Raw genomic sequence first — 26,101 nt, 5'->3', positions numbered from 1 at the left:
AACTTCATTCCATCTGTAATCTTATTGGCTGCTCATTCTGTTGCTCTGCTCTCCATCTGAAGACTCGTGACTCAGCAGGCTGCGATTTACAGCCTGACCGGCCTCACTTCACTCAGAGAGGGAGAACCAGTCGACTCAATCACTACTTCAATTCAATTAATTTACAAAAAGCTTTATTGGCACGAGAAACAAACGTTAACATTAATGTCAAAGTATGAAACGTTAAATACAAAGTATATATACATATCATATATTAGAATATGAAATACTCGATATATAAAAAGTAAAGTGTGGGATAATGTAACAATTCCAGTATCTCCTATAAACAGATATATTAAAGATACACTGAACATACATAGTATTAGTAGGACGTGTGCAATAGTGCAATCACTGTTAACAGACACAAAAAGTGATGTTTCATATTTACAACAGTATGCTAGTGGTATCCCACTCATTCCCCAGCAGGTGCATTCAGAATGCACCACGGTATCAACCATACTTGTGTTTTTAATGAAACTCGGCTGCAGCTTGATTTATGCGCTCGCTAGGTGTCACTGGATAATCCGCATAAACGCTACAGTGATAGCGCCTCTGCTAACGAGCGCAGACAGACATTGCGTTCTTCACGCCGGTCCGCCTGTCTGTCTTTCTTTCCTATTTCTCGCTTGCTTGCTTATGACGATAAATCCTATTAATTTGACCCCTTCAAAACGCACACACGCACATGCACGCACACAAACGCATGCACACATATGCATGCACGCACGCACACACACAAACACACGTACACACACACACACCATTTCAATTAGCTGAGCTGAAGGAGAGTAGACATATCCAATTCATATGGAGAAACTAATTTTCCAAATGGTACGCCTCAGTCGCTCTGACTGTGTGGCAGATGGAAACGGAAAGAGCAATATTCATTCATCATGACGAGTGAGCCAGCACGCCCCCCCCCCCCCCCCCTAATTAGGGAGTGGAAAACTTCACACCGTGTTCCGAATAGTCTCCAACGGTGCTTCAAGATAGAAGAACTCGTTAAAAAACGAGAGGAGGGCAGGCCTAGTGATGGAGACCTGTTCTGTGTTCATAGCGATGAATTCATTGGCGAGATGAAGTCATAGGTGATCTAATCTGGGGCATGGTATCCGCTCAATGAGAATATGCCACAGAATGCATTTTCACAGCAGAGTGAACCGGAAATTATATTTATATTGATTGATAAAGTTACATTGAATAGGATATTAAAAGCCATCATTTTATACCGAGATTTCTTACACATTGAGATATTTATATTTATCTATCTAATGGAAGACTGACAACAGGGGCATAGCCACATGGGGGCCAGGGCCCCCCCCCCGTTCCGGCCATGAGGTTTGCCCCCCCGGTGGCCCCCCGAGTATGGAAAAAAATAAAAATAAAAATACAATCCTGAACGGAAACGGTCTTAAATGAAATGTAAGAACCTTCCCCACAGTCATGCGCACCCCCAAATATAAGACTGGCCCGAGCTGGCCACCACAGTAATTATATCCTGGCTACGCCCCTTACTGACAATTATGAACCATTGTCATTGTGCTACTCAAATGTTGTCCAGCAGAGGACGCTGCTTCATTGCTTTATCAGTGATGTGTGCATTACCGTAATATTGTAATTTATTTTTCAAAGTTATATTTCAGTCGTTCTCTTTTTTTAAAAAAATATCATACATGGGCTATGTTTTATCTGAGCACAAAAGTAAACTCTAATACCTAGCGGGATTTAAGAAAAAAGAAAACCATTGAAACCATTTAAAGAGGCGGATCAACTTTACTAATTACGGTAAAGTGTCAACGTGTCTAGGGAGAGGGAGGGCGGAAGGTCTCTCGCGATACTTCGAGCAGCTGACGTCTATAGTAGCAGAGCAAGGGGGATTTGACATATGTCAACAAAGCTGATAAATTAAACACCAAAGGTAACATTATTCATCGTTCTTTGTGTAATTATACACTTGTACCATCCACGCAAGGTTAAATGTGATATTTCGCCGCTCGGCAATGAGTTTCGACACTATAACTGGGCTGTAAAGTGTCGTGCGGGGCTGCAATGACAACCACTTGACTCCAGCTTGTGTCTGGTTTATTGCACCGTACCAGTCTCCATCTGGGCCCGGTAACCAGTCCTATCCTCCACATGTTTTATTAAACCCCAAACCTAGCATTAATTCCCGCAGCTTTTCATTAAAATGAGTTTATTTTAGAAGTTGTATTCCACACGTTTTCAAGCTGTACTGTACATTATTGGTGCTTATAACATGCATCACATTTTTTTAAGGATTTGTACTTTCCAGTTCCCTTGCTGCTTTATTGTTGTCATTACCACTAGCCCGAGTTTGTTAATCACTGAAGTATCTAATTATGACCAGCTGTAAGAACTTGTCTGCTTTGAGCAGGATGCCCTTACCCCGATTACACCTGCTACTTTATGACAAGTATCTGTATTCCCTGTAGTGGACAATAAAACCAAACTTGTAACTTCTCCCAACAACTGTTTGAAAGTGGCCTGTACCTAACACCCTCTCTGCTGGTTTCTCCCCCTCCTCCTCCTCCTTCTATACTTCCTCCTATACCTCCTTCTCCTCCTCCTCTTCCTCCTATACCTCCTCCTCTCCCTCCTATACCTCCTCCTCTCCCTGATATACCTACTCCCCCCCTCCTCCTCCTCCTATACTTCCTCCTCCTCCACCTCCTATACCTACTCCTCTACCTCCTTCCTCCTCCTCCTCTTCCTCCTCCTCCTCTCCCTCCTCCTCCTATACCTCTTCCTCCTCCTCCTCCTCCACCTCGTATACCTACTCCTCTACCTCCTTCCTCCTCCTCCTCCTCCTCTTCCTCTCCCTCCTCCTCCTCCTCCTCTTCCTCCTCCTATACCTCTCCCTCCTCCTCCTCCTCCTCCTCCTATACCTCTCCCTCCTCCTCCTCCTCCTCCTCCTCCCCCCCCCCTCTGCAGCCCCCCAGGTCCCTGCAGCAGGTATGTAAGAGGGGCCCCGTCGCTGCACGTCTCTCTCCGTCTCTCCCGCCCGGTTCTCCACGGCCCCGCCCCCCCCCCCCCCCCCCCCCTCCGGTGTCTCGAGTCGACGCCGCGGTTCCCATGACGACGCCGCCGCTAGTGACGGCTGTGTTCGCCGCCCAGCAGCAGCAGCCGCAGCAGGCGGCGGGGCGGGACGTGAACACGGCCTCCCTGTGTCGCATCGGCCAGGAGACGGTGCAGGACATCGTGCTGCGGACCATGGAGATCTTCCAGCTGCTGAGGAACATGCAGGTGACGGGGCGGGGACCCTCCCACGACACAGCGCGGCGGGCGCCACGCGGCCCAGGAGGTAGAGCGGGCGGGAGCGGGTTCGATCCCCCCCGGGCCCCTCCTCAGCTCGAGTGGCGAGGCGTCCCTGAGCGGGACGCCTCGCCACTCGAGCTGAGGAGGAGCCCGGGGGGATCGAACCCGCTCCTGACTGCTCCTGGCGCCGTGTGCGGACGACGCCGCCGCCGCCGTCGGTGTGTGTGGATGTGTGTGTGTGTGTGAATGGGCGAATGTTAGGCAATGCTTTCTGTGCTTTGAGTGGCACCGCTTAGAAAAGCGCTGTGTGAATGCAGTCCGTTCACCGTTTACCGTTTACTTCATGTTCCAAGCCTTAATAGAGAACGCACGAGTGATGGTCGGCCGGGCGCCTGGGGCCGTAAAGTGTGAAACGGCTTGAGTCATCATCCGATGCGACTTGCAGTGAATTAAGACACATGTAGGATTCCCGTGTCCCAAGAGGGGGCAGGTAGGGTTAGCCTACAGGTAGGCATTGGGGCTTTACCTCCTAGAACCTTTCGCCTGTGAGTCAAACACCCTCCCTCACCGCTAGGCTATCCTGCAAAAACCAGGGTTGATGTTTGCCTTTATTTGTTACCATGGCAGCAGCTATGTTTTTGCTAGTCGTCATGGTAACCAAGTGTGGCCAAGAGGCAGGCTCGCTCTGATAAAGGCCAAGAACTTTGTGTACCCGCCCCCCCCCCCCCCGAGTTTGCCACCCAGGGACTCAAACCTGCGTCCCTTTGTCTTCCAACAGCCGTAGCGCCAGCGCCTTAGGCCTTTCGCTGTGGGTAACGTCATGTGTTTGTGAGGCCCTGGTTCGACTTTACAGCTGAACCTGGTAGTCGACTTCACTCAGCGGAATCAATACCGATAATAATGCTCTAATGACAGATTAATGTTCCTAGAAAAGCATTAGGCGATGAACTGAGCCACTGTTTATAGCTAGACTCTATCAAACTAAATTGAGTATATAATCCATAATTCCCATTTCACATCTATTAACTGATTCCAGGAAAAATCCTTGTTAAAGTGCATTATTTACTATTTAGTGAGTTTATCATTCGTTTATATGACGCTTTTATCCAAAGCAAAACGCAGTGAACTCCTATACATGCCATGAAGGCAAACACCACTCTGCCCCCATATTTCCTCATATTCCGCACAACAATTCGTCTGATACGCCTCCTAAAGCCCCGACCACCACAGATTTCAGAATCCTCGCTTTAAGTTTAGGACGCTGCCAGTTAACCAGAGCGTTAAAGAGAGACCTCTGTTTTACTCGGATTTCGAGAATTGTTAGTATGAGGGCAGGGTAGTATAGTGGTTAGGGAGCTTTACGCTGTTTGGGCTTTTGACCTTTTGGCCCCCAAGACGCCCCTAATCCCTACCTACTCCTTAAGGACCTGTATATATACATCCCTGGAGGACGCTTTGGGTAGAAGCAGCTTCTTACTGACAAATGCTACATTAGGTGTGCCCATCCTGATTCCTCCGATACAATACACACACTGTTCTCATTGTCTGCAAACAATCGGCCTCAAATCGCCAAACAAGGCACAACTAACGTGTCTGAATGGATTTGAGGAACCAATTCAGCCCCGACGGTTTCCCTCTTTCTTGGCTGGAAGAAACAAGCAACTCAAGACATTACTCTACTGTTCACTCATAATCCGACTGGGTCATCTCCGGTTGCTCACCGGGCTACAATGCGTGTGGGTCATGGGTATCAGATGTACACGGCTGCCTCGCTCGCGTTGGCCTGAGGAGATGACGCCATTGGAAGCAGCCAGCTCAGTGCTACACCCCTCTGATGGGTCGGTGGTTAGACTTGTGCACAGTTCAATATCACTTCCTTGTTAGGATCCGCCCGTGATAACAAGTGACGAGTGACACGCTATTGTCGTCGTCGTTGTTGTTGTAGGTCAAGGGTGAGGGGGAGAGAACGTCTGGGCATACAGAAGCAGAGACATTGGATTGTCTCTGCGTGTATATTGTCTGTATTTAGTGCATATACACTAAATATTGTGTTGGATATAGTGTTTTTCAGTTCTCTTGTCTGTGTTACTAGACTCAAACTCTCGTGTTTATTAATCAGAACAAAACTCATGTGTATCCACAGTATGAAGAGTTCGTTGGTGTTATGGTGATTATTAAAGCTCCAATCTGCAGATATTTTTTGCGCCGCCACTTTGCCGTTTGATTCAAGTGTGTTTTGGATTGAGTCTCACGGTTCTCAGCGTGCACTTTTGCTGAAAGCTTGATCCGAAACGCAGGAGGAGAACCACGGAGACCCAATCAAAACACCACTTAATCAAAAGCAAAATAAACAAGGCTGATAGCAGCTCGGAGTTCTCCTCCGTAGTTGGAGCGGGTCAGCCCTCAGCTGGGGCCCCTCGTCCCTCAAAGCCAGAGAGGAGTCTTCAGTGTCTTACGATAAATCACAGCGAGAGACGGAGAGGGAGAGTTGGGGGAGTTTGGGGGAGGGCGAGAGTACGTTACCACAAAACCACCGCATCTGGGCCCCAGCGTGCACCAGCAGCCATGTTGTGCCGGCTGTGTTTGAAGATGAGTCGCTCTCTCTCTGCTGGTGAAACACTTTGGGTACCGTCATCCCCCCCCCCCCTCTCCCTCCCTCTCTTATCTTTCTCAATTTATCACTCTCCTCCCTCCCCTGGTTCTCTGCGTCTCTCTGCCTCCCTCCATCTCCCCCTCCGCTTCCCGGTCCCCCTATCTCTCTCACACATTATCTCACATGTTGTCTCGCTCTCTTCCTGCTTGTTTGCCCGTCTGTCTGACTGACGGACTGTCTGCCTGTCTGTTTATTTCACAAAATCTGAATCTTGGTTCTCTCACACTCACTCACTCACTCACTCACTCACTCACTCACTCACTCACTCACTCACCCACTCACTCAAACACACACACACACACACACACACACACACACACACACACACACACACACACACACACACACACACACACCCCATCCCTTTCTATCCCCCAGTGGGTGGTTCACCTGTTGCACCCCATTCAATCGGAACAGGCCATGTGATCCCAGGGGCCTCAGACTGGGGGCGTCGTGTCCCTGTCCTCCATTAGCAAAACAAGAAGTACAACGATGAAACAGCAGGGCGGCGTGTGGCTCAGGAGGTAGAGCGTGTTGACTGGTTACCGGAAGGTTGCTAGTTCGATCCCCGGCCCCTCCGAGGATGTGTCCCTGAGCGAGACGCCTCGCCCTGACTGCTCCCGGCGAGCCGGCTGTCGCCCTGCGTGGCTGACTGCGCCGTCGGTGTGTGAATGTGTGCATCAACGGGTGAATGTGAGGCAATATTATAAAGCGCTTTGAGTGGCTAGTGGTTAGAAAACTGCTAAACAAATACAGTCCAATAACAGTGTTGGTCATTCATAAAAAAGTTTTCATTCTACTCACTCACAACCCATCTCCCCCCCCCCCCCCCCCCACCCCCTGTGACCTTTGACCCACCAGCTGCCCAACGGGGTGACCTACCACCCCAACACCCACCAGGACCGGCTGGGCAAGCTGCAGGAGCACCTGCGCATGCTGTCGGTGCTGTTCCGCAAGCTGCGGCTGGTCTACGACAAGTGCAACGAGAACTGCGCCGGCATGGACGCCACCCCTCCAGAGGTGAGGCCCCTGGGGGCCCGTGGGGTCGAGCTAAAACGTTTTGGCCCCGGGCGTTATTATCAAAATAATCCAAATTATTATCACTTTTTCACCCTTCCTCTTCAGTGAGATGGATCAGGCTTTTGGTTGTATAATTGTTATGTGAAATAGTGGGGATTATGGGATGTTCGGCCCCTGGTCTTTAAAGGGGAATTTCACCGGTGGAGACCTGAATCTGTATTGCATTTACATTTACATTTAGGGCATTTAGCAGACGCTTTTATCCAAAGCGTATTGAAAGTGGGTCATATATTTAGTCAAATAGTAACTTCTTCTTGACCGAGAAAAGGCAGACAGTGGCTTTTTGGCGCTTGCGGATTGAAGACGACAACTCCCACAATGCCAATCAGCGTTCACTCAGTGAGGGACGTGACATAACAGCCAATCAGCGTTCACTCAGTGAGGGACGTATCATAACAGCCAATCAGCGTTCAATCAGTGAGGGACGTATCATAACAGCCAATCAGCGTTCACTCAGTGAGGGACGTGACATAACAGCCAATCAGCGTTCACTTCGTGAGGGACGTGACATAACAGCCAATCAGCGTTCACTCCGTGAGGGTCGTAACATAACAGCCAATCAGCGTTCACTCCCTGTAGTCCAGCGTGAACAGCAGCATGGAGGAGAAGTTTGCGGACTCCCGGAGCTCTATATCTAAATAATATAATTTTATATAATATATAGGTATCTATATAATGTAATATAATACATGATATCACGGCCAAAAGCTGTGTGCGCCTCCGGATGATATTATGAATTAAAGACTGCGTCGGCTTCTCGGACGTCTCACTTCCACAACAAGTAAAGACTCGTAGTGGGGGTTATCTTGGCCAGAGTCCTGCACGGGTTCGGGTAGGCTACCCGACGGGTGACCCGCACAATTTCGATGAAACGGGGGAAAAATAATGTACTACTGTGTCGGACACGGGTGCTGGTCGGGTCGGATGCCTGAACAGCGCGGGTTTTGACCGGGTGCGGAATTTAATTCTCGGGTACAGGCGGGCGCGGGTTTGCAAAATAAGACCCGTGTATTGATTCTCGGCCATGGTTGAGAAGGAATTGAGGGAAGAAACGTTGGCTTTTACTCTCTGAAGTCCAGCAATCGTTTATTCATAATATCATCTCAAACGACTGCGTCGGGTTCTCCGACGTCTCTGGGTCTTCCACTTCCACATCAATCTGAAGTAGAATGAACCACGACATGGAGGAGAAAGGGATTGCTGGCCCGATTGTCTCCCGCCGGAGCCCCGCTGCCCGCTGGTGCGAGGCACCACCTTCCCTTTCTCCTCCATGTTGCAGTTCAGTCTACTTCAGATCGATGTGGAAGTGGAGGACCCAGAGATGTCGGAGAACCCGACATCTCTGATGTCGGGTTCCGACATCAGAGATGTCATAATATCGTCAGGAGGCGCACACAGCTTTTGGCCGTGATATTATATATTATATAATTATAGATGTATATATATTATATTACATAATTTAGATATAGAGCTCAAGGTCTCCCGCCGGAGCTCCGGGAGTATTCTAGAATATCTTATAGAACACGGCCGAAAGCTGTGTGCGCCGGATGATATTATGAATAAAACGACTACGTCTCTGGTACAACATCATTGCTTCTTTAGCGCTTGTGTGATCTACCGGTCACAACGGTCAAACGGTAACGTCAAAAACCACACTGTAGCACAAATTCAAATCGGTGTACTCTCTATACCGTTTATACCATGCACCCCTAAGTCCCACCCACTGGCACTGATCTGTAATAGGTCGCGTCAGTGGGTCCCACCCGCTAGCCGGGTTTGAAAATGAGTGCTTGTAGTTTTTAGAGCCCTCCCCCTTCTTACACTTCCTGCTTTAAATGAGCAAAAATCGCTATTTTGCAGGAAGTAGAGGTAGATACTGATTTTTCCCGTCTCCCGAAAATGATGGAATGATGCAAGGCCATTAAAATATGACAGGGTTTCCAACCATACAAAGGTTAATGCAAATGGGTGAAGTTTCCCTTTAAGTTTGGCTACGGTCGTCCTGGATAGTAGCCGTAGGCCTGGCTTTTTTCAGAGCTCTTAGTTTTATAAATATGGGTACCAACGGGTCTTTCCCTGCTGCGTCTGCTCCTAAAATTAGATAAAAACCCGATGTGGTTTGCTGTTTGGTTGTGTCATGCAGCCCTTGTATGTCATTCCATGGATTGGGCGATGATAGGGGTCCTATAGTTAGGAATGAAGGATTGCACTGTTTACCTCCACAACCTAGGGTGGCGATACCTTTCAACAGGGTCACCTTTTGTTGGAGATCCAACCATCTTGCCCCGTTAGCGGGCGAGGAAGGGTACGCCCTTTGCCCTAACACACCGAGCTCCAATATGAGCACCCAGGGGTTAATATTGGTGGGGTTCCCCAAAGGGGGGACACATAGATACTTGTCTGAGGGTACCCATGCTTTTTGTGATGCTGCGTCCCCGCAGCATCACCTAACCATCCGGGTAGCACCAACTTGTTAGGGTGTACATATTGTGGCGAGTTCCCCCTCTCGTTGGCTGTGACTGGGGCTACGCCCAGCACTAGTCCTGTAACTAGTAATCAATACATCCTCTAGTTCTGTCGAAGCAAGTGCTTTTAGATCTGCTCGGGTCTGTCCTAGCGTGCGCGTTGGGGTCGGTGCCGGTGCGTTCACACCGCACACGTCCATCAATGGATGGGGTGCTGTTTGACCTATCCATGTGTTTTCCCGGGGTTGTATTACAAAGGAGATTTCATTGGACAGTGTATTTGCGTATCTTTGCACAACGCGATCTGATGGGCCGACGGATCCGTCGCTGCCTGAAAACAGGAACATTTCTCAACTTTTTGACGCAGCCAACGGAGCCGGCAGAACGGACAGACCCACAATGCATTTCGAGAGTGCCCCTTGCAAAGTCCATGAGATCAGTCCAACGGACGTATGCAGTGTGAACGCGGCGTAGGGGTTTGCTAATGCTACCTGGTATGGTCCTTCCCACCTTGGCTCAACCCACTACCTTTTGTGCTTTTTTACCCAACCTTATCCCCTGGAGCTACCAACGGCGCTGTATGTATCTGTGTGTAGAGGCTACGAGAGACATGGGTTAGTGTGGTCAGGAATGCCAGGCTTTGATGAGAGAGAGAGAGAGAGGGAGAGAGAGGGGGAGGTAGAGAGAGAGTGTCAGGGTGAATCTGGTAGTATCGCGGTAGTTCGGTCTGGGGCGGGGCTCATGCTGTGGTTGTTGACAATCCTACTCTTCGTAATGAGCCTTGCGCTTTAAGATGTTGAGTAACCCAGGTCCATTTGCTGAAGGCCTGTAGCCTAACCTTTAAATCGAATCGTTGTTCGGGAAATCTTTCATCTACCAACTTCAAATTTAGCCATAAAATAGCCTCAGATGCTACCTGTGCGTTTTCCTCGTTTTTCCAGGGATATGCATTATCACAGCCTCAAATAGTAATAATAATTAACAATTGTTTGTAATTGTCTTAGTGATTAGATATTGATACACATTTACACATTTACAATGTCATTGAAACTTGTCTTAATAATCAACAAATGATCATACAATTTGAGTGAACCTTTGTTCAAAAATAAAAAAGATGGCATGAAGGTTCTAAAACTGTAATAAACAACAAAAAGTGATCATACAAATATCGCTTTATTCAAAAAGGATTGTATCAGTTATCGGGGGGGGGGGGCGCCTCTCTTTCTATCAGGGTCTGGATCGTACAGTTGGGGATCGGAGGTTTGGGGCAGGGTGTGGGAGGGGGGCGCAAACATTTGTACAATACTCTTCATGAAATAACTCACAGGTCATATCATATACAATACTCTTCATGAAATAACTCACAGGTCATATCATATACAATACTCTTCATGCAATAACTCACAGGTCATATCATATACAATACACTTCATGAAATAACTCACAGGTTATATCATATACAATACACTTCATGCAATAACTCACAGGTCATATCATATACAATACACTTCATGCAATAACTCACAGGTCATATCATATACAATACACTTCATGAAATAACTCACAGGTTATATCATATACAATACACTTCGTGCAATAACTCACAGGCTATATCATATACAATACACTTCATGCAATAACTCACAGGTTATATCATATACAATACACTTCATGAAATGACTCACAGGCGATATCATCAATACATGCTTTTTTTAAATGTTCATGTCCATTACGACAGGGTAGAAACTTTTCACCAATACACTTTCTAAATTGCAATTGTACCTTTCCCCGGGCCCAGTCTAATCCCTATTGTTTAAGCCTTCTCGTCTAAACAACGATAACCCTGCTATTTTGTGCTAAAAATAGCCTCCGTTCACTGAGCTGAATTTCATGCATTGAATTTTTCAGCTGAATTTGGGGACGTTGAAAATATTTCTGTTGAATTTTATACATTGAATTTTGCATCTGAATTTTGCATATTTAATCTTCTACGTTGAATGATAGATTTTGAATGACTTGACTTTTTTTGCCAAACGCCGATGAGACAGATATCGGCATTCTGTGGTTCTTCTCTACCCGCTTGCCAGTCTTTACTTTTGGGTTTTGTATGATATAGTTATAGTTTATAGTATAAAAACCTATCTTTTTCATTCAAAAGAAGTCCTGTCACATTGATTCTCCCAACGCTTCAGCGCGCGGCTGGGGCTTTGCCGCTCCAAACTCTCCCACCTAATATTTCTACATTCTAACTACGCCGATATTTACTTTAAAAGGTTCTGGTCACCTCATCAGTGGCCTTCTGTCTGAGAGTTTGATAGTGCTCGGCCACCAGCCTGGGCCTCGGTGTTGTCTTTGGAGAATCACGTCGGGGTCACCAAACTGCCCTGATCTTTTCAAGGAAGATGCTTCAGTTGAGTTGACTATTTATTCAAGTACGATAGAAAGCACAGTCTGGCAAGCGGCTACAGTAGGTCTGGCTTGGGTGCCCAACGTTTGGTTGTTATCAGCCTGTGGCCCTGACAGGTGGTGCTCAGTTTCACCATCTATTTGGCCCTTTGTCTAAGGTCACGCCATCTCTGTAAGTGCAACTAGAAATGTGCCTGGGATATCTTCACAGGTGCACCAGCTGTCTTCATGTTCTCATGTTTAAACAAAGGGCAGCTATGAATACGAGCTGCGCTGGGGCTTGAAGGTCAGAACTAACCCCAGAGCTGGTAGGGCACACCAGACCAAGTCAACACCAAATCAAGATCCACCTGAAGACAAACTAAACCAATGCCAGACCAAGGAGCACCTCAAGCCCAAACGGAAGTCCAGAAGAGAACCATGGAGCACACCTTCCTCCTCTTGGGGGCCTTCATCTTCTCCAGCGGCCAGTGCCAAGATACGGACCCCTCCAGGGACCCCGATGCCAGCCAGCGAGTTAGGGGTCTGCAGCGCCCAGACCCTGGGGCTGCAGAGGCAGACCCAGGAGCAGGTCCAGCAGCTAAAGGCTCTGCAGGAGAGCACGTCGGCCGCTGAGCCCCGGGTGGCCTTCACCGCCGCGCTGGGCCACTCCCTCTGCCCCGTCCCCGTTGAAATGCCGGTCAAGTACCAGGTGGTCATCTCCAACATGGGCAACGGCTACAACCCGGCCACGGGCATCTTCACCGCCCGGGTTTCCGGCATGTACTACTTCAGCTACACCATGTACAACAACAATGGGGGTCCAAGGCCCACCTCGGTGATGTCACTGATGACGAATGGCCAGCTGATAGTGTCCACCCGGGACGCAGTGGGGATGACAATAATGACAGTGCCACCAACGCCGCCGTGCTTCAGCTGGAGGCTGGAGACAACGTCTACACCCAGCTCTACGCCAACCGCGAGATATATGACGATGGCAATCGCTACAACACCTTCAGCAGCTTCCTGCTCTTCCCTCTGTAAAAGGCCCATCGGCCATTTTGTGAGTTTTGAGGTTGATTTACCAGTGTGATGGTGGTTGAAAGGAGAGGTTGGCTGGATTAGCGTTTTTTGTTGACAAAAATATATATTTTGGCTCTGTATAAAAGTAACGAAAAACTTTAATGCAAATGAAATAATATCTATAATGTTTGACATTATTTCTGTGTGGTTTGAGTTTTTTTGAGGATGAATAGAAGGGGAGAGAGGGGTTACAAACGAGATGCAGTTGTTCTTCGTTAATTGGAAAGGAGATGCAGTTTTGGCAGGGTTTTGAATTAAATGCCTCTCCTGTTAGAAGTAATAGGGGTTTATAGTTCTTCTTTTCCTTCTCCTTAAAACTTTGTATGGGCTGGTGTTCATTGACAAATAATAATGGGTGTGTGAATGAAATGCGTCTGATAAAATAGACTTTAGTTTATATTCGTGCGTGTCTGTTTGGAGGAGGATTGGTTGAGTCATTGGAGCTTCGGGTGAGTTCGGTTAGAAGTTCACCAATGAAAACATTGGCCCGTTAGATGACGGGACACTAAGCTGAGCACTCCTAGTAGTTTTCTCGGGATATCCTAAAAGGCTTAATGTTAAAACAGCTTGACGAGGTAAAGAAATATTTGACTTTGTCGAAAAAAAAGAAAATCAAACATCTCTTGATTTTTTTAAATATTGTATAAAAAAAACAAAAACGGAACTCAATGTGGCTAAATGACCTTGAAGAAAGTCAGATTGAGATGAAATTCATATCATTCACATTTAACCATGAGGACATGATGAGAATAGCAAGTCTAAAGGAACTGAGAAATATTTAAAAAGTCAAAAGGGGTCTAATTTAGGCGAAAACTAGAGCTTAATGACGCTTAATGACAGACAATAAAAACATGAAAACTCATCATTTATCCAGACATTACAGGAATATAAGGAGATGCTATGATGTTGATTCAAATTCAAAATAAAATCATTAAAGGGATGAAGGAAGTGAGGCAATGTCCTGATTCAAAGGAATGGGGTCATATTTTGGGGTAAACAAGAGTTTAAAGGTCCCATGGCATGAAAATCTCACTTTATGAGGTTTTCTAACATCAATATGAGTTCCCCTAGCCTGCCTTTCGTCCCCCAGTGGCTAAAAGTTGCGTTCGGTGTAAAACAAGCACTAGGTTTCCTGCTCGCCTTTGAAAAAATGGAAGCTCAGGCGGGCTGATTTGGAATGTGGCCCCATATGTCGTCATAAGGGACCAAGTTACCTCCCCTTTCTCTGCCTTGCCCGCCCAGAGAATTTGGCCCGCCAATGAGACAATGAGCTACGGCCGTGCGAGCGCCACGTGTGTGTGTGTGTGATTACACACACTGTAACGCAAGTGTTGTACACTTCTTTGTTATTTGGATAACCGTTCTGCTGTTGGTGTTATGGGGCATAACCCGTCGGTTCTTTGACGTCTCTGGTATTTCCACAACGAGACTCGTCGTGGGGGTTATCTCGGCCATGGTTGAGAAGGAATTGGGGGAAAGGAACTTTGGCTTTGACTCCCTGAAGTACATGAACCGCGACATGGAGGAGGAAGGCATTGTTGCCAGCGTTTGGCTCCCACCGGAGCCCAGCTGCCCTGCCCAGCCGCTGGCTTCACACGCTACTTGGTCCCGCTCCTCTAGAGCCTCCACAAGACCTCCAGACTTGGGGTCACTCACTGCACTATTCAGTCCGACGTGGTGAGCCATTTCGGCATCGGGCGCCTTGACCCGGCATTCTGTTCATCCAGCCAGTTCTGCTTACCAAAAGTGGCCCACTGGGCACCCTTATTCCACGCCCTGCTCCAAGCCAGCGAGCGGGGCCTCTTACCCATTTAAAGTTTGAGAATAGGTTGAGATCGTTTCGGCCTCTAAGTCATTTGCTTTACCAGATAAAACTGCGAGTTATGAGCCCCAGCTATCCGGAGGGAACCAGCTACTAGATGGTTCGATTAGTCATTCGCCCCTGTGCCCAGGTCGGACGACCGATTTACACGTCAGGACCGCTACGGGCCTCTGACAAAGTTTCCTCTGGCTTCGCCCTGCCCAGGCAAAATAATATCAAAATACAGTACATAATGCTAAATAGGTGTACTTATTGTAAGTCGCTTTGGATAAAAGCATCTGCAAAAGGCCCTAAATGTAAATGTAATCCAATGAAATTTTACAATATTTGTAGCCGGTGGCTGATCCTGCTAGTGTGCGTACGATGTAGGTGATACGCTTTGGAGAAGACACAGGTTCGATTCCCACTTGGGCTTCTATGCTACGTGTCATTCCCTGCCTTTTCTCACCCATGCTCATGTCTCTCTTCACTGTCTTGTGCACAAAGGCACAAAAAGAGGATAATTGCTGGATAACTTGGGGGATTTGGGAATGGTCGCTGTATAATAACACACGGACAGGGAACAGGTGTGCTGCCTCCATTGGTCTGAGGCGAGGTACTACACAATAAAAGTTCAAACAGGCTGAACAAAACAAACGAACAAGCAAAAGAGAAAATGTGTTCAGTTAATTGTTTCCGCTCCTCGTTCCTGCCCACCAGGTTAACGTGTTTCTCTTTGATTACTCCGCGAACATGAAGAATGTCATCATCTAACGCGTTGGACTTCATAGGTTTCTGGCTGCAAGAGGTTATTAAGCATGGCTTTTATTTCTCGACATCAAACCCTTCTGTCGTTTGATGTGAAGTCCCTCTCTTCCTTTTGGGGGTTTTATTGTTCCAGGAAGTAGCGCAGCACTTGTAGAGAAATGAAGCACACACACACGCACACACACACACACACACAAACACACACACACACACACACACACACACACACACACACACATATACACACACACGCACAAGCACACGCACACGCACGCGCACAGACAAATTTCAGAACTTCCTGAAAATAAAGTGTGTGTGTGTCTACAGTATGTGTGTGTGTCTGTGTGTCTACAGTATGTATGTGTGAGTGTATGTCTACAATGTATGTGTGTGTGTCTGTCTACTGAATGTATGAGTGTGTGTGTGTGTGTGTGTTTGTGTGTCTCCAGTATGTATGTGTGTGTGTGTGTGTGTGTGTGTGAGTGTGTGTCTACAGTATGTGTGTGTGTGTCTGTCTACCGAATGTATGAGTGTTTGTGTGTCTCCAGTATGTATGTGTGTGTGAGTGTGTGTCTACAGTATGTGTGTGTGTCTGTCTACCGAATGTATGAGTGTTTGTGTGTCTCCAGTATGTATGTGTGTGTGTGTTTGTGTGAGAGTATGTGTTTGTGTGTCTCCAGTGGGTATGTGTGTGACAGTGTGTGTCCCCAGTGTGTGACAGAATGATGTTGCAGCACCAGGGGTCAATCCATCAGGTGGGGCCCCCAGGTGAGGCCGGCCAACAGGAAGTGGATTCCATGACTCAGCCCTATGACCTCATCGGCAGGCTGGTTAGACTCTGGCAGCACAGACTAACAGCTGGAGAGGAGCTGACATCAGCTCTCTCTCTCTCTCTCCCTCTCTCTCTCCTTCTCATACACAGCCTCTCGCTCTCTCTCTCTCTCTCTCTCCTTCTCATACACAGCCTCTCGCTCGCTCTCTCTCTCCCTCTCTCTCCTTCTCATACACAGCCTCTCGCTCTCTCTCTCTCTCTCTCCTTCTCATACACAGCCTCTTGCTCGCTCTCTCTCTCTCCTTCTCATACACAGCCTCTCGCTCGCTCTCTCTCTCTCCCTCTCTCTCTCCTTCTCATATACAGCCTCTCTCGTTCTGTCTCTCTCTCCCACTCCACAGCCAAAACCTCTCTCTTTCGTTATGTCTCTCTTTCCAATCCCAGTCCAAAACCTCTCTCTTCTTCCCTTAATCTCCTTTCATAATAATTTGTTTTGAATTCAAAAAGCTTTATTGGCAGGAGAAAGATACGCTGTGTTTGGTAATGCTGAAAGGCTGAAAAAAAAGTCCTCTTAAATTCAAGCCAGACCCAAAATCCGGCCCACATGCTTTTTACTAAACACAAAATAAAACGCCCGACAGAGCTGTGTCAATATGACCAGGTGCCCAATAATCATGACATATCCCACATGTTGCATCTGTCACCAGTGTTCGTTAATGTGCTCTCTCTCTGTCTCTGTCTCTGTCTCTGTCTCTGTCTCGCGCTCTCTCTCTGTCTCTCTCTTTCTCTCTCTCTCTCTCTCGCTCTCTCTTTCTCCATTTCATTAATGTGCAAACGGCAGTGGTTGAAAACCGAGGTAGTAAAAAACAAAGTCTGTCCTGCGGTATTTTGCAGTCAAATCTCAGGATTTGCTCATTAGTGTAACTCTAAAACTGACAGATCAGCGATGAAAAACCAGGCAGGACTTTTGAGGACAAATTAGATTTCTGCATGGGAACGCCATGGGTCTCTCTACACAAGCGCTCCCTTCAGGGTTTTGAGTCAGTGGGACTGGATGTAGTAAGAAGTTGCGTAAGTCGCAATTCGGTGACATCTGCTAATGTTTAATGTGGAGATGATGTGTTGCTGAATGAAAGCGTCTGCTAAATGCCATGAATTAAATTGTGAATTGAAATTGAAATGTAAGATGATGTATTGTACAAATTAACATGAACCTCCTCAACTAGTCCTTCATAAAGTTAACGGAAAGCGTAGCAGGAAAGACGACAACGTTCGTCCGTCAGTTATCATGGTATAAAGAGGTGCAAGTCAGCCGTGCGTATAGGTGTATAATCAGTAGCATAGGTTGGGTTTTATTAGGTTGATTCGGAAATCCCCCCTTTCCTCTCTAGCGCTGTTTCACTTCCTGCCGAGATTGATCATGTGAATTAATCTCAGGCTGATTTCCCACTTCTGCCTGCACAACGTTCACGGATCTTTTGCGGAGCTGCCTGCATTAATGTGTACTCAAGTGGGCAGTGTAGTGTCTCCAACCTCAAATGTACTCAAAAAAATTAGCGAATCGGGAAACGCTGACCGAGTCTGCTCCGATAAGTCAGCGTAACACAGTTTAAAGACAGTTCAACCGTGTACAGTGTTACGAAAACTGTTTCAGCCGTTTTTTGACTGTTTCAAAACTGTTGAAACAGTCTTTAAACCATGTTTCAAAACTGTTGAACCTGTATTTCAACTCTAACAAAGCCGTTTCCATTGGGTTTAAACTGTGTTCCAAAGCTGTTTCAACCGTATTTAGACTCTGACTAGTCTTTCGACTCTGTTTAAAAAAGAAAAGGAACGAAATCAGGGAACGCTGACTGAGTCGGTTCCGATAAGTTGAAAAAGCAGTATATCCACCTAAGACCAGGCCAAATCGATCAGGCGCACTGCTGAAGAGCGGTTAGTTTACCGCAACCAACTGAAAACACGTTGCGTTGATCTCATCAGGTGCGTTCGTTCTATTCGTGTTGCGCCCACGAAGGTAATCGGGCGGTAAAAACGCTATCGAGTAGCGATCGGGATCTTTGCTGATCTTTGCATACGTGCTCGACGGAGAAGTGTGATCTAGGCCTAACTTGCCCCAAATGGTGGTGTTGTTTTTTCTCTCTCTATCTCCCTCCTCACTCTGTGCGATTTAACTTTTCCATTCAGCTGAGCTTAATTTGTCGATTCCTCTCCTACACATGCAGGAAATCAGATCCAATAAACACAGACGCCGGCCACACGGAAGCAAACACGCATACTCACACACACAAACACACACACACACACACACACACACACACACACACACACACACACACACACACACACACACACACACACACACACACACACACACACACACACACACACACACACACACACACACACGGCACCAACATGTGTTGTTGGTCTGCCTGGTAGTTATCTAATATACTCATCAGAAACCATCGCACTTCCTTCCTGGATGTGTTTCTGGACCGGCTGGCAGGTTCATCGTGTGTCTCCTACAACATCCTGTCTCCCTCTCCCTTTCTTACCCTCTTTCTTCTGCTCTTTTCTTTCTTTTCCTCCTCCTTTTCGTCCTGTTTCTCTCCCTCCCAGCTCTTTCTCTCCGTCCCTCTACATTTCTCTATCTCTTGTTTTGTCTCTCTTTCTCCCAATCCATCTCTCTCTCTCTGTCTCTCTGTCTCTCTCTCTCTCTCTGTCTCTCTCTTTCTCTCTGTCTCTCTCTCTCTCCCTCTCTCTCCCTCTCTCTCTCTCTCTCCCTCTCTCTCTCTCTGTCTCTCTCTCTCTCCCTCTCTCTTTCTCTCTGTCTCTCTGTCTCTCTCTCTCCCTCTCTGTCTCTCTGTCTCTCTCGCTCTCCCGGAGCCAGGCGAGTGATCCAGATTAGATCTCCCTGCCCCTCTCTCTTCTCTCATTACCAATCATCTCCATCGTCTTGTTCATCCACTCTCTCTGACTTCCCTCACCCCTATTCATTCACCCAATCTTGTTATCTCTTCTGCTTCTTCTACTTAAAAGTCTCTCTGTCTCAAAGGCCTCACACTCAGGTTTACCTTCTGATAATGTCTTCTCATAATCCTGTGTGTGTGTGTGTGTGTGTGTCTCAGCCATCCTCCCTGAGATGTGTGCGTTTCTCTCCATCTGTCCGTCGTCCTGTGTGTCCTCGTTAGACCCAATGTTTCCCAGGCAACAGGTTTTTACTTCAACACACGGCGGTTTAATTACCGTTCTGAAGCGTCTTTCAACTGGGTTTCAAAATCAGATTCAGCGGTCTGTTAACTGTGTTTCAAAACGGTTGAAACGGTCTTTCAACTGGGTTTCAAATGCGTTTCAACTCAGCTACAAAAAACTTTCCACTGTGTTTCAGCTGTTTGCCACTGTTTTAAAAAAAGTGTCTAAACTCTGAAACAGAACTGGTTTCACTTCCTTAACTGAACAAATCTGTTAAAGAGTGTTCCATGCTCAATTCCCCCACTTTCAGTAACCCTTTACCCGAGCCCACCACTAGGGGGCAGTGTGACAAAGCAGCTGCAGCCAGCAGCAGTCCCTGCCAGCTCTCCTCCACAAAAGCTCTCTCTCTCTTTCTCTCTCTTCCTCCCTCCCCAACCCCCTCTCCCTTTGAGAGACTCTCTCTTTCTCTCCGCTCGCCCATCATCCTCACTGTGGTGTCAAACAGACAAGGTCAAGCACACACCGTGTTTAAAAATGAATTAATCTCCTGCACTCTCTCCATCTCTCTGGGTTGAAGAGAGAGAGAGAGAGAGAGAGAGAGAGAGAGATGGTGGTGAAGCCAGGCCGCGTCACAAGAGCTTACACAGAATCCATTTTCAACACTCTCCTCTCAACAAGATTATATTACGACACACGGGGGTATCCGGAATGTATCAAGGCAGAGATTTGTCCGATTTCCTCGCGTTCTTTCGCTGATGTCGGAGCACCCTGCCCACTACGAGGCCGCTCTTACTTTGAAAATCCTTTCTGGCCTCCAATTGACCAGTGGAGGCCAACAAATAATGTATTTCTTCAGGGTTAGCGTTTTCCACCCCGATGACGTCCAGCCTTGACTCGTTTATCGGGATCGGCTTCAGAACTTATTTCATTTTCAGGGATTCCTAGATAAACATCTCTCTCTCTCGCTCTCTCTCTCTCTCTCTCTCTCTCTTTGTCTCTCTCTCTCGGGTGTCTCTCGCCCGCTAGCAACTTATTCCCTACGTGGAGGAGGACGGCTCCAAGCATGAGGCCCGCCCGGCCGGCCCGGGCCACGCCGCCAGCGAGGAGCGCCGGGAGATCCTGGAGGTCAACAAGGTAGGGACTCCGCCGCCTGCCCCCCCGCCTGGGGTGAGCCTCACTAGGAACGCTCGCTGGGAACGCTCACTGGGAACGCTCACTGGGAACATTTACATTTACATTTACATTTAGGGCATTTAGCAGACGCTTTTATCCAAAGCGACTTACAATAAGTGCATTTGTTACAATAAGTACATTTGTCATAAGAAGTGAAACAATATATCGCTGTCGGTACAGTGAAGACGTTCATAGAACCAAGTGCAAGTATTACAATCGCTAGGCTAACCCATTCCCCGTGTAAAGCAGCGATAGCAGCTACTGTAGATGCTACACAATTAAGTACCTTGAATAAGTGCAATGTACAAGTGCCAGGACGTACAACATTCAATGGTGGCTGTGCATTGGTTTCTATGCAGAGTCGAGGTGAACTCTGAACAGGTGAGTTTTGAGTCTTTTGCGGAAGCTGGTGAGCGACTCTGCGGTCCTGACATCGGTAGGGAGCTCGTTCCACCACTGAGGTCCCAAAACAGAGAAAAGTTGTGACTTCGCTGATCGACCTTTGCTTGCTCTTAGCGATGGCGGTACCAGACGTCCAGCTGAGGTAGTTGAGCGGAGGGATCGAGCTGGGGTGTGTGGCTTTACTAATGCTTGGAGGTAGGCAGGGGCAGTTCCATCGACTGCCTTGGAACGCTCACTGGGGTGAGCCTCACTGGAACGCTCACTGGGAACACTCACTGGGAACGCTCACTGGGGTGAGCCTCACTGGAACGCTCGCTGGGACGCTCACTGGGAACGCTCACTGGGAACACTCGCTGGGAACGCTCACTGGGAACACTGCCATGCTAAGCGCCTGACGTGCTAGCATGCAACATGCTACATTCGGAGTACCCCCACCTTCTTAAAGGGGACACATTATGCCACCAGGTGTGAGTGTGATTAGCCTTACAGGCCGTTTCGAAAATCTGCCCAGTATGACATCACAAGTGGGCCTGTCCACCTAGATCTGTGCTGGATAGATGAGCAACGTTTAGTTCAGTCCACTGGGGTAGGCTGGTAGACTGATCTATCCACCCCACCATTCTAAGCACCCCAACATTTTCATATACCCTAACATTAAGCACCCCAACATGGTCCTCTGTGTGATCCTGAATGCCGTATCCCAAATATCGTACGCTAAACGAGCGACTGTGAGCGACAGATCAGGACTGATTGACTGAGAAAGAGTGGTCCTCATAACGACGATCACTCTAGAGAATGAATACGTAATCACACTCAACATCTCAAGAGAAAGAGCCACCCTGCCAGTCCGCCTAGGGTGAAGGTGCGTTGGTGGTGTAGGCGAAGGTGTAGGTGAGGGGGAGGGCAGCATACATACTGGGAAAAACAACAGCGTCTTCTGGTCCTGCTGTCAACGCGTCTCATGTCTTGCTGGAGTATTTATGGACAGGGTGGCTTGGCAAGGAACCGGAGGAAACAGACGTGTGCATTATTCAGGACAAACTGTCCGTGAGCCGTGGTTTCAGTTAGCTGGTTTAGCTGATTTGTTGTGTGTGTGTGTGTGTGTGTGTGTGTGTGTGTGTGTGTGTGTGTGTGTGTGTGTGTGTGTGTGTGTGTGTGCATCTTAGGGTATATCTGATAGTTGTGAAGAGGTAGTGGATTTCCGTGTGTGTGTATTTTGGCTGTGTTCACTATGGAGGAGTCGTGTGTGGGTGTATGCATTTTAGGGTATTTTGGATTATTGTTTTGCAATAGTGGATTTGTGTGTGTGTGTGTGTGTGTGTGTGTGTGTGTGTGTATTTAGGTTTTGTTGTTCAGAGATAGTGGATTTATCCAACCCCTCACTGAGGTATGAATTCACCCATGAATTCAGCTTGTTTTTGTGTCAGCAAGAGAGTGTATATATATATATATATATATGTGTATATACATATATATATATGTGTGTGTATGTGTTCGTGTGAATCACACCTGCTGCCTCACACCATAAATTCAGTCTATTTGTATGTGTGTGCATTTGTGTGTGTGCGTGGCCCTACTTGTGTGTATTAATTAGTGTGTGTGTGTGTGCGCGCCCTTCCAGATCTCTGCCTGCTCTCTCGGTTCCCCTTTCATCCATCAATACGAGCTCTGCATGTGTGCCTCTCTACATTTATTTGCATGTGCACTGGGTTGTGTATATTTGTGTGTGTGTGTGTATGTTTGTGCACTCAGTTTTAGTATGCTTGTGTGTGTGTGTGTGTGCCGAACTTTGGAACGTGCGCTCGGGTTGTGTGTGTGTGTGTGTGTGTGTGTGTGTGTGTGCGTTCATTTATTCATACTCAGGTTGAGTGTGTGTACGGGTCCTGGGTGCATGTATTTGTTTGTGCACACAGGTTGTGTGTGTGTGAGTTTGCGTGAGTCTGTTAGCTTGTGTGCTCAGGTTGTTTCTGTGTGTGTGTGTGTGTGTGTGTGTGTGAATGTGTGAGCACATGCGCTCAGGTTGTTTGTGTGTGTGTGTGTTTGTGTTTGTATATGTGTTGGCACGTGCGCTTAGGTTGTGTGTGAGTGTTTGTGTGTGTTAGAATATGTGCTGAGGTCGTTTGTGTGTGTGTGTACCAGTGTTAGCATGTACGCTCAGGTTGTGTGTGTGCTTTTGTTAGCGCGTGCCCTGCCACGGTTGTTGCGCTCCTCAGAGATTAGCCCCAGCAGCCCATCAGATCTCGGGGGGCCCCTGGTGAGGCGGGGTCCTGCAGCCCGGCCTCCCATTGGCTCCCCCCCCCCCCCCCCCCCCCGGCTGCTTTTAAATGCTAACGCCGCAGAGAAAACAAGCGGTGAACTCTGCTATTGACTCCGCTCAGCACAGCCCCCCCGTCAGACAAACACAGCGCGCTACACGTGCTGTAGCGCCGCAGATAGCCCGCGCAACTGGAGCTAACACTACCCCGTTTATGCTTGTGTGGCGTGCGACGCTAAAGCAAGGCTATTCATGGAATTAAATGCTTAAGATTTGCTATTTATATGTAAAATGCTAAACCTACACTGTATTACTATATAAAATGCTTCATGAAAGGCTATCAAATACTATATCCTTTCTTTTTAAATGCTAAATGAAATACTTTTTTAATTGTAGAACTCTTCAATTTATATTTAATGCTAAATTAAATGCTGTTAAATGCCCAAACTATCCGTGTGTACCAAAGTGTCTACTGTATTTTTCTGTTCAAGCAAAGTTGGATCCATAACAATTAATTAACTTAAAACAAAGGGTAATTTTAGCATTACATAGCATTTAATAACGTGTGTTGGCACATGCGATCCCTATCGCCGTTGTTTATTGTTTATTCCTGCGCCGTCTATTGTACCATCACGTGCTGTTCGTGTGGTGCGTTGCCTCATCATTCAGTGGGTTGTAGTCGGCCAACTCTCCGCTAGATAATACCAGATGTTGCACACTCTACCTTTAATCCCAGCCACCGGCAGCTCTTTGGCCTCTTACAAGGCCGTTAATGTAAACACAAACGTGTTCTTAATTAACTCGCTTGGTACATTAAAGGTTGATGATAATGTATAGGCGAGCACATCACAGTTTTAGCGTGGTGCGCAATAATTCAGCGGTTGCCTTTGTTTCTCTCCCCCCAACACCAATCAGGCTTTATTAGCGGCGCATGGAGACACATCGTGAATAGCATTTGTTTTGTTTTGACCTTCTCCCTTCATGCAAGCCATTAACATGCAAATTTAGTTTCCGTCACAACCAGTGGTCACGTCCCTGTCACACAGATCATCCGAGGGTTCAGCGATGGAGGGGGCCAGTTGTGCTAATGTGTGCTGGGTTGTTTTCCTCCGCTAGGCTCCTCGACGATCAATTGACTCAAGCAACGATCCCTTTATCCTTGGAAAATTGTGAATGTTCCTCCTCAGCATTCATAAGTCATCAATTCCTACATTTATTCATTCATCCATACATACTTTCATTCATAAAGAAGTTATAGCTAATTCAAAGTGGTATATGAAATAATTGGCCTACCGCTAGCTATGTAGCTAAGCTAGCTATGTAGATAGGCTAGCAAGTCAGCTACATTGCTAGGTTTGCGAGGTAGCCGAACAAGCGAGGTTCCAGAACAACCTAGGTAGCTGAAATAGCAAAGTTGATAGGCTAGCTATGCATCTGAACTTGCTCGGAAGCTAAGCTTACTAGGTCCCCTGTCTAGCTGTCAGCCAAGCTAGCTATGGAGCTAAGCTAGCAGGCTACCTATAATTGTTTTCCTGACCCATATAACCTTTCTATACGCTGAATCAGGCTATCGGCACTAACTAACAAAGAGCCCCTCTATCCCACTTTGTTCTGCTCACACTTTTTTCTGCTAACGCTACTTTCATTAAACAATATTACGCAATATTTGAACATATGGCGGGGCCGGGGGCAGGAAATCAGCGATTAGGGCGTCCAATCAGAGGCCTTGATTCCCAGCCGGGGCCTGGTGTGCTTTGGAACCATATGCGGTGTGTGTTGTTTCAGCGAAAGCTTGTCCAGCTGCACATTAAGGCGGTAATAAGGACACGAAGCTTCGGGGAGTTAGCGTCAGTTAGCCTTATCAGCGCGGCACGGACCCAACAGCGCAGAGGAAACAGATGTTGGTGAGCCAGCACACATCTGGTGCTCCCTCTCACATCAGCCAGAGAGAGACCGAGGGGAGAGATGTGGGTGACAGAGGAGAAAGGAGATGGGGAGGGAGATGGAGAGAGAGGGGGGCCATTGTGGTATTAAAGCTGTGGTTAAACATACTGTTGGCTTATTGGAATAGGCCAATAAAACCCTAGAGTTAATTAGAGAGAGAGAGACAAAAAGAGAGGAAGAGATGAGGGGAGATGGGGAGATAGAGAGTGAGCACTAGAGTGATAGGACTAGACAGACGGACACTCAGAAAGAAGAATATGCCAAGATAGACAGACTGACAGAGGGACAGACAGAGAAAGACATTTCTTTTTTTGAGAGAGACGGAAATGAAGATGAACAGAGGGAATGACAGAAAGACACACTGGTGGGGAGGTAGGCAGACGGAGAGAGGAAAGGATAGAGAAATATAGAAACAGACAGAGAGGTAGAGACACGGCGAGAGAGAGAAAGAGACGGAGAGGTGGATGAATATAGGGAAAACGATGGCCGACCAGAAAAATAAAGAGGAGAGGGATGGAGACAGAGAGAGTGTCTAAGGGCAGAGCGACACAAAGATCAAGACTCGCACACATTAAAAGAAAAGGAAATAAAAAAAGCAGAGGGAGGTAGGGAGGGAGGGAGGGTAGGGAGGGGGAGAAAGGGCGAGGGGGGGGAGAGGGAAGGTAAACCTTAAGGTCAAAGAGAGGGGACAGTGAAAGGACAGCAGAGCTAGTGATGGATGCTGGATATGAGAGAGACGAGAGAGATGGAGCAGGCGGAGGGGTTAAGAGGTGTCTGGGGATTGGTGAACGGCTGTAGTCCACATGGCGCT

The 26,101-nt window shown here is 47.4% G+C and overlaps 1 protein-coding gene across 1 annotated transcript in view; it reads left to right on the top strand.

The window, feature by feature from the left end:
* Positions 1-1,884: 1,884 nt before the first annotated feature.
* Positions 1,885-26,101, top strand: part of med30 (mediator complex subunit 30) — a 43,140-nt gene continuing 18,923 nt past the window's right edge. The window contains exons 1-4 of the mRNA XM_079749115.1: positions 1,885-1,957; positions 2,992-3,303; positions 6,830-6,988; positions 20,544-20,651. Of these exons, the coding sequence (XP_079605241.1) occupies positions 3,133-3,303; positions 6,830-6,988; positions 20,544-20,651 (438 nt within the window). The 5' untranslated portion in view covers positions 1,885-1,957; positions 2,992-3,132. The remainder of the gene's footprint in view (positions 1,958-2,991; positions 3,304-6,829; positions 6,989-20,543; positions 20,652-26,101) is intronic.

This window comes from Pollachius pollachius (assembly GCF_949987615.1).
Source record: "Pollachius pollachius genome assembly, chromosome: 13".
NCBI classification, from domain to species: Eukaryota; Metazoa; Chordata; class Actinopteri; order Gadiformes; family Gadidae; genus Pollachius; species Pollachius pollachius.
This window is presented reverse-complemented; position numbering and strand designations above follow the sequence as displayed.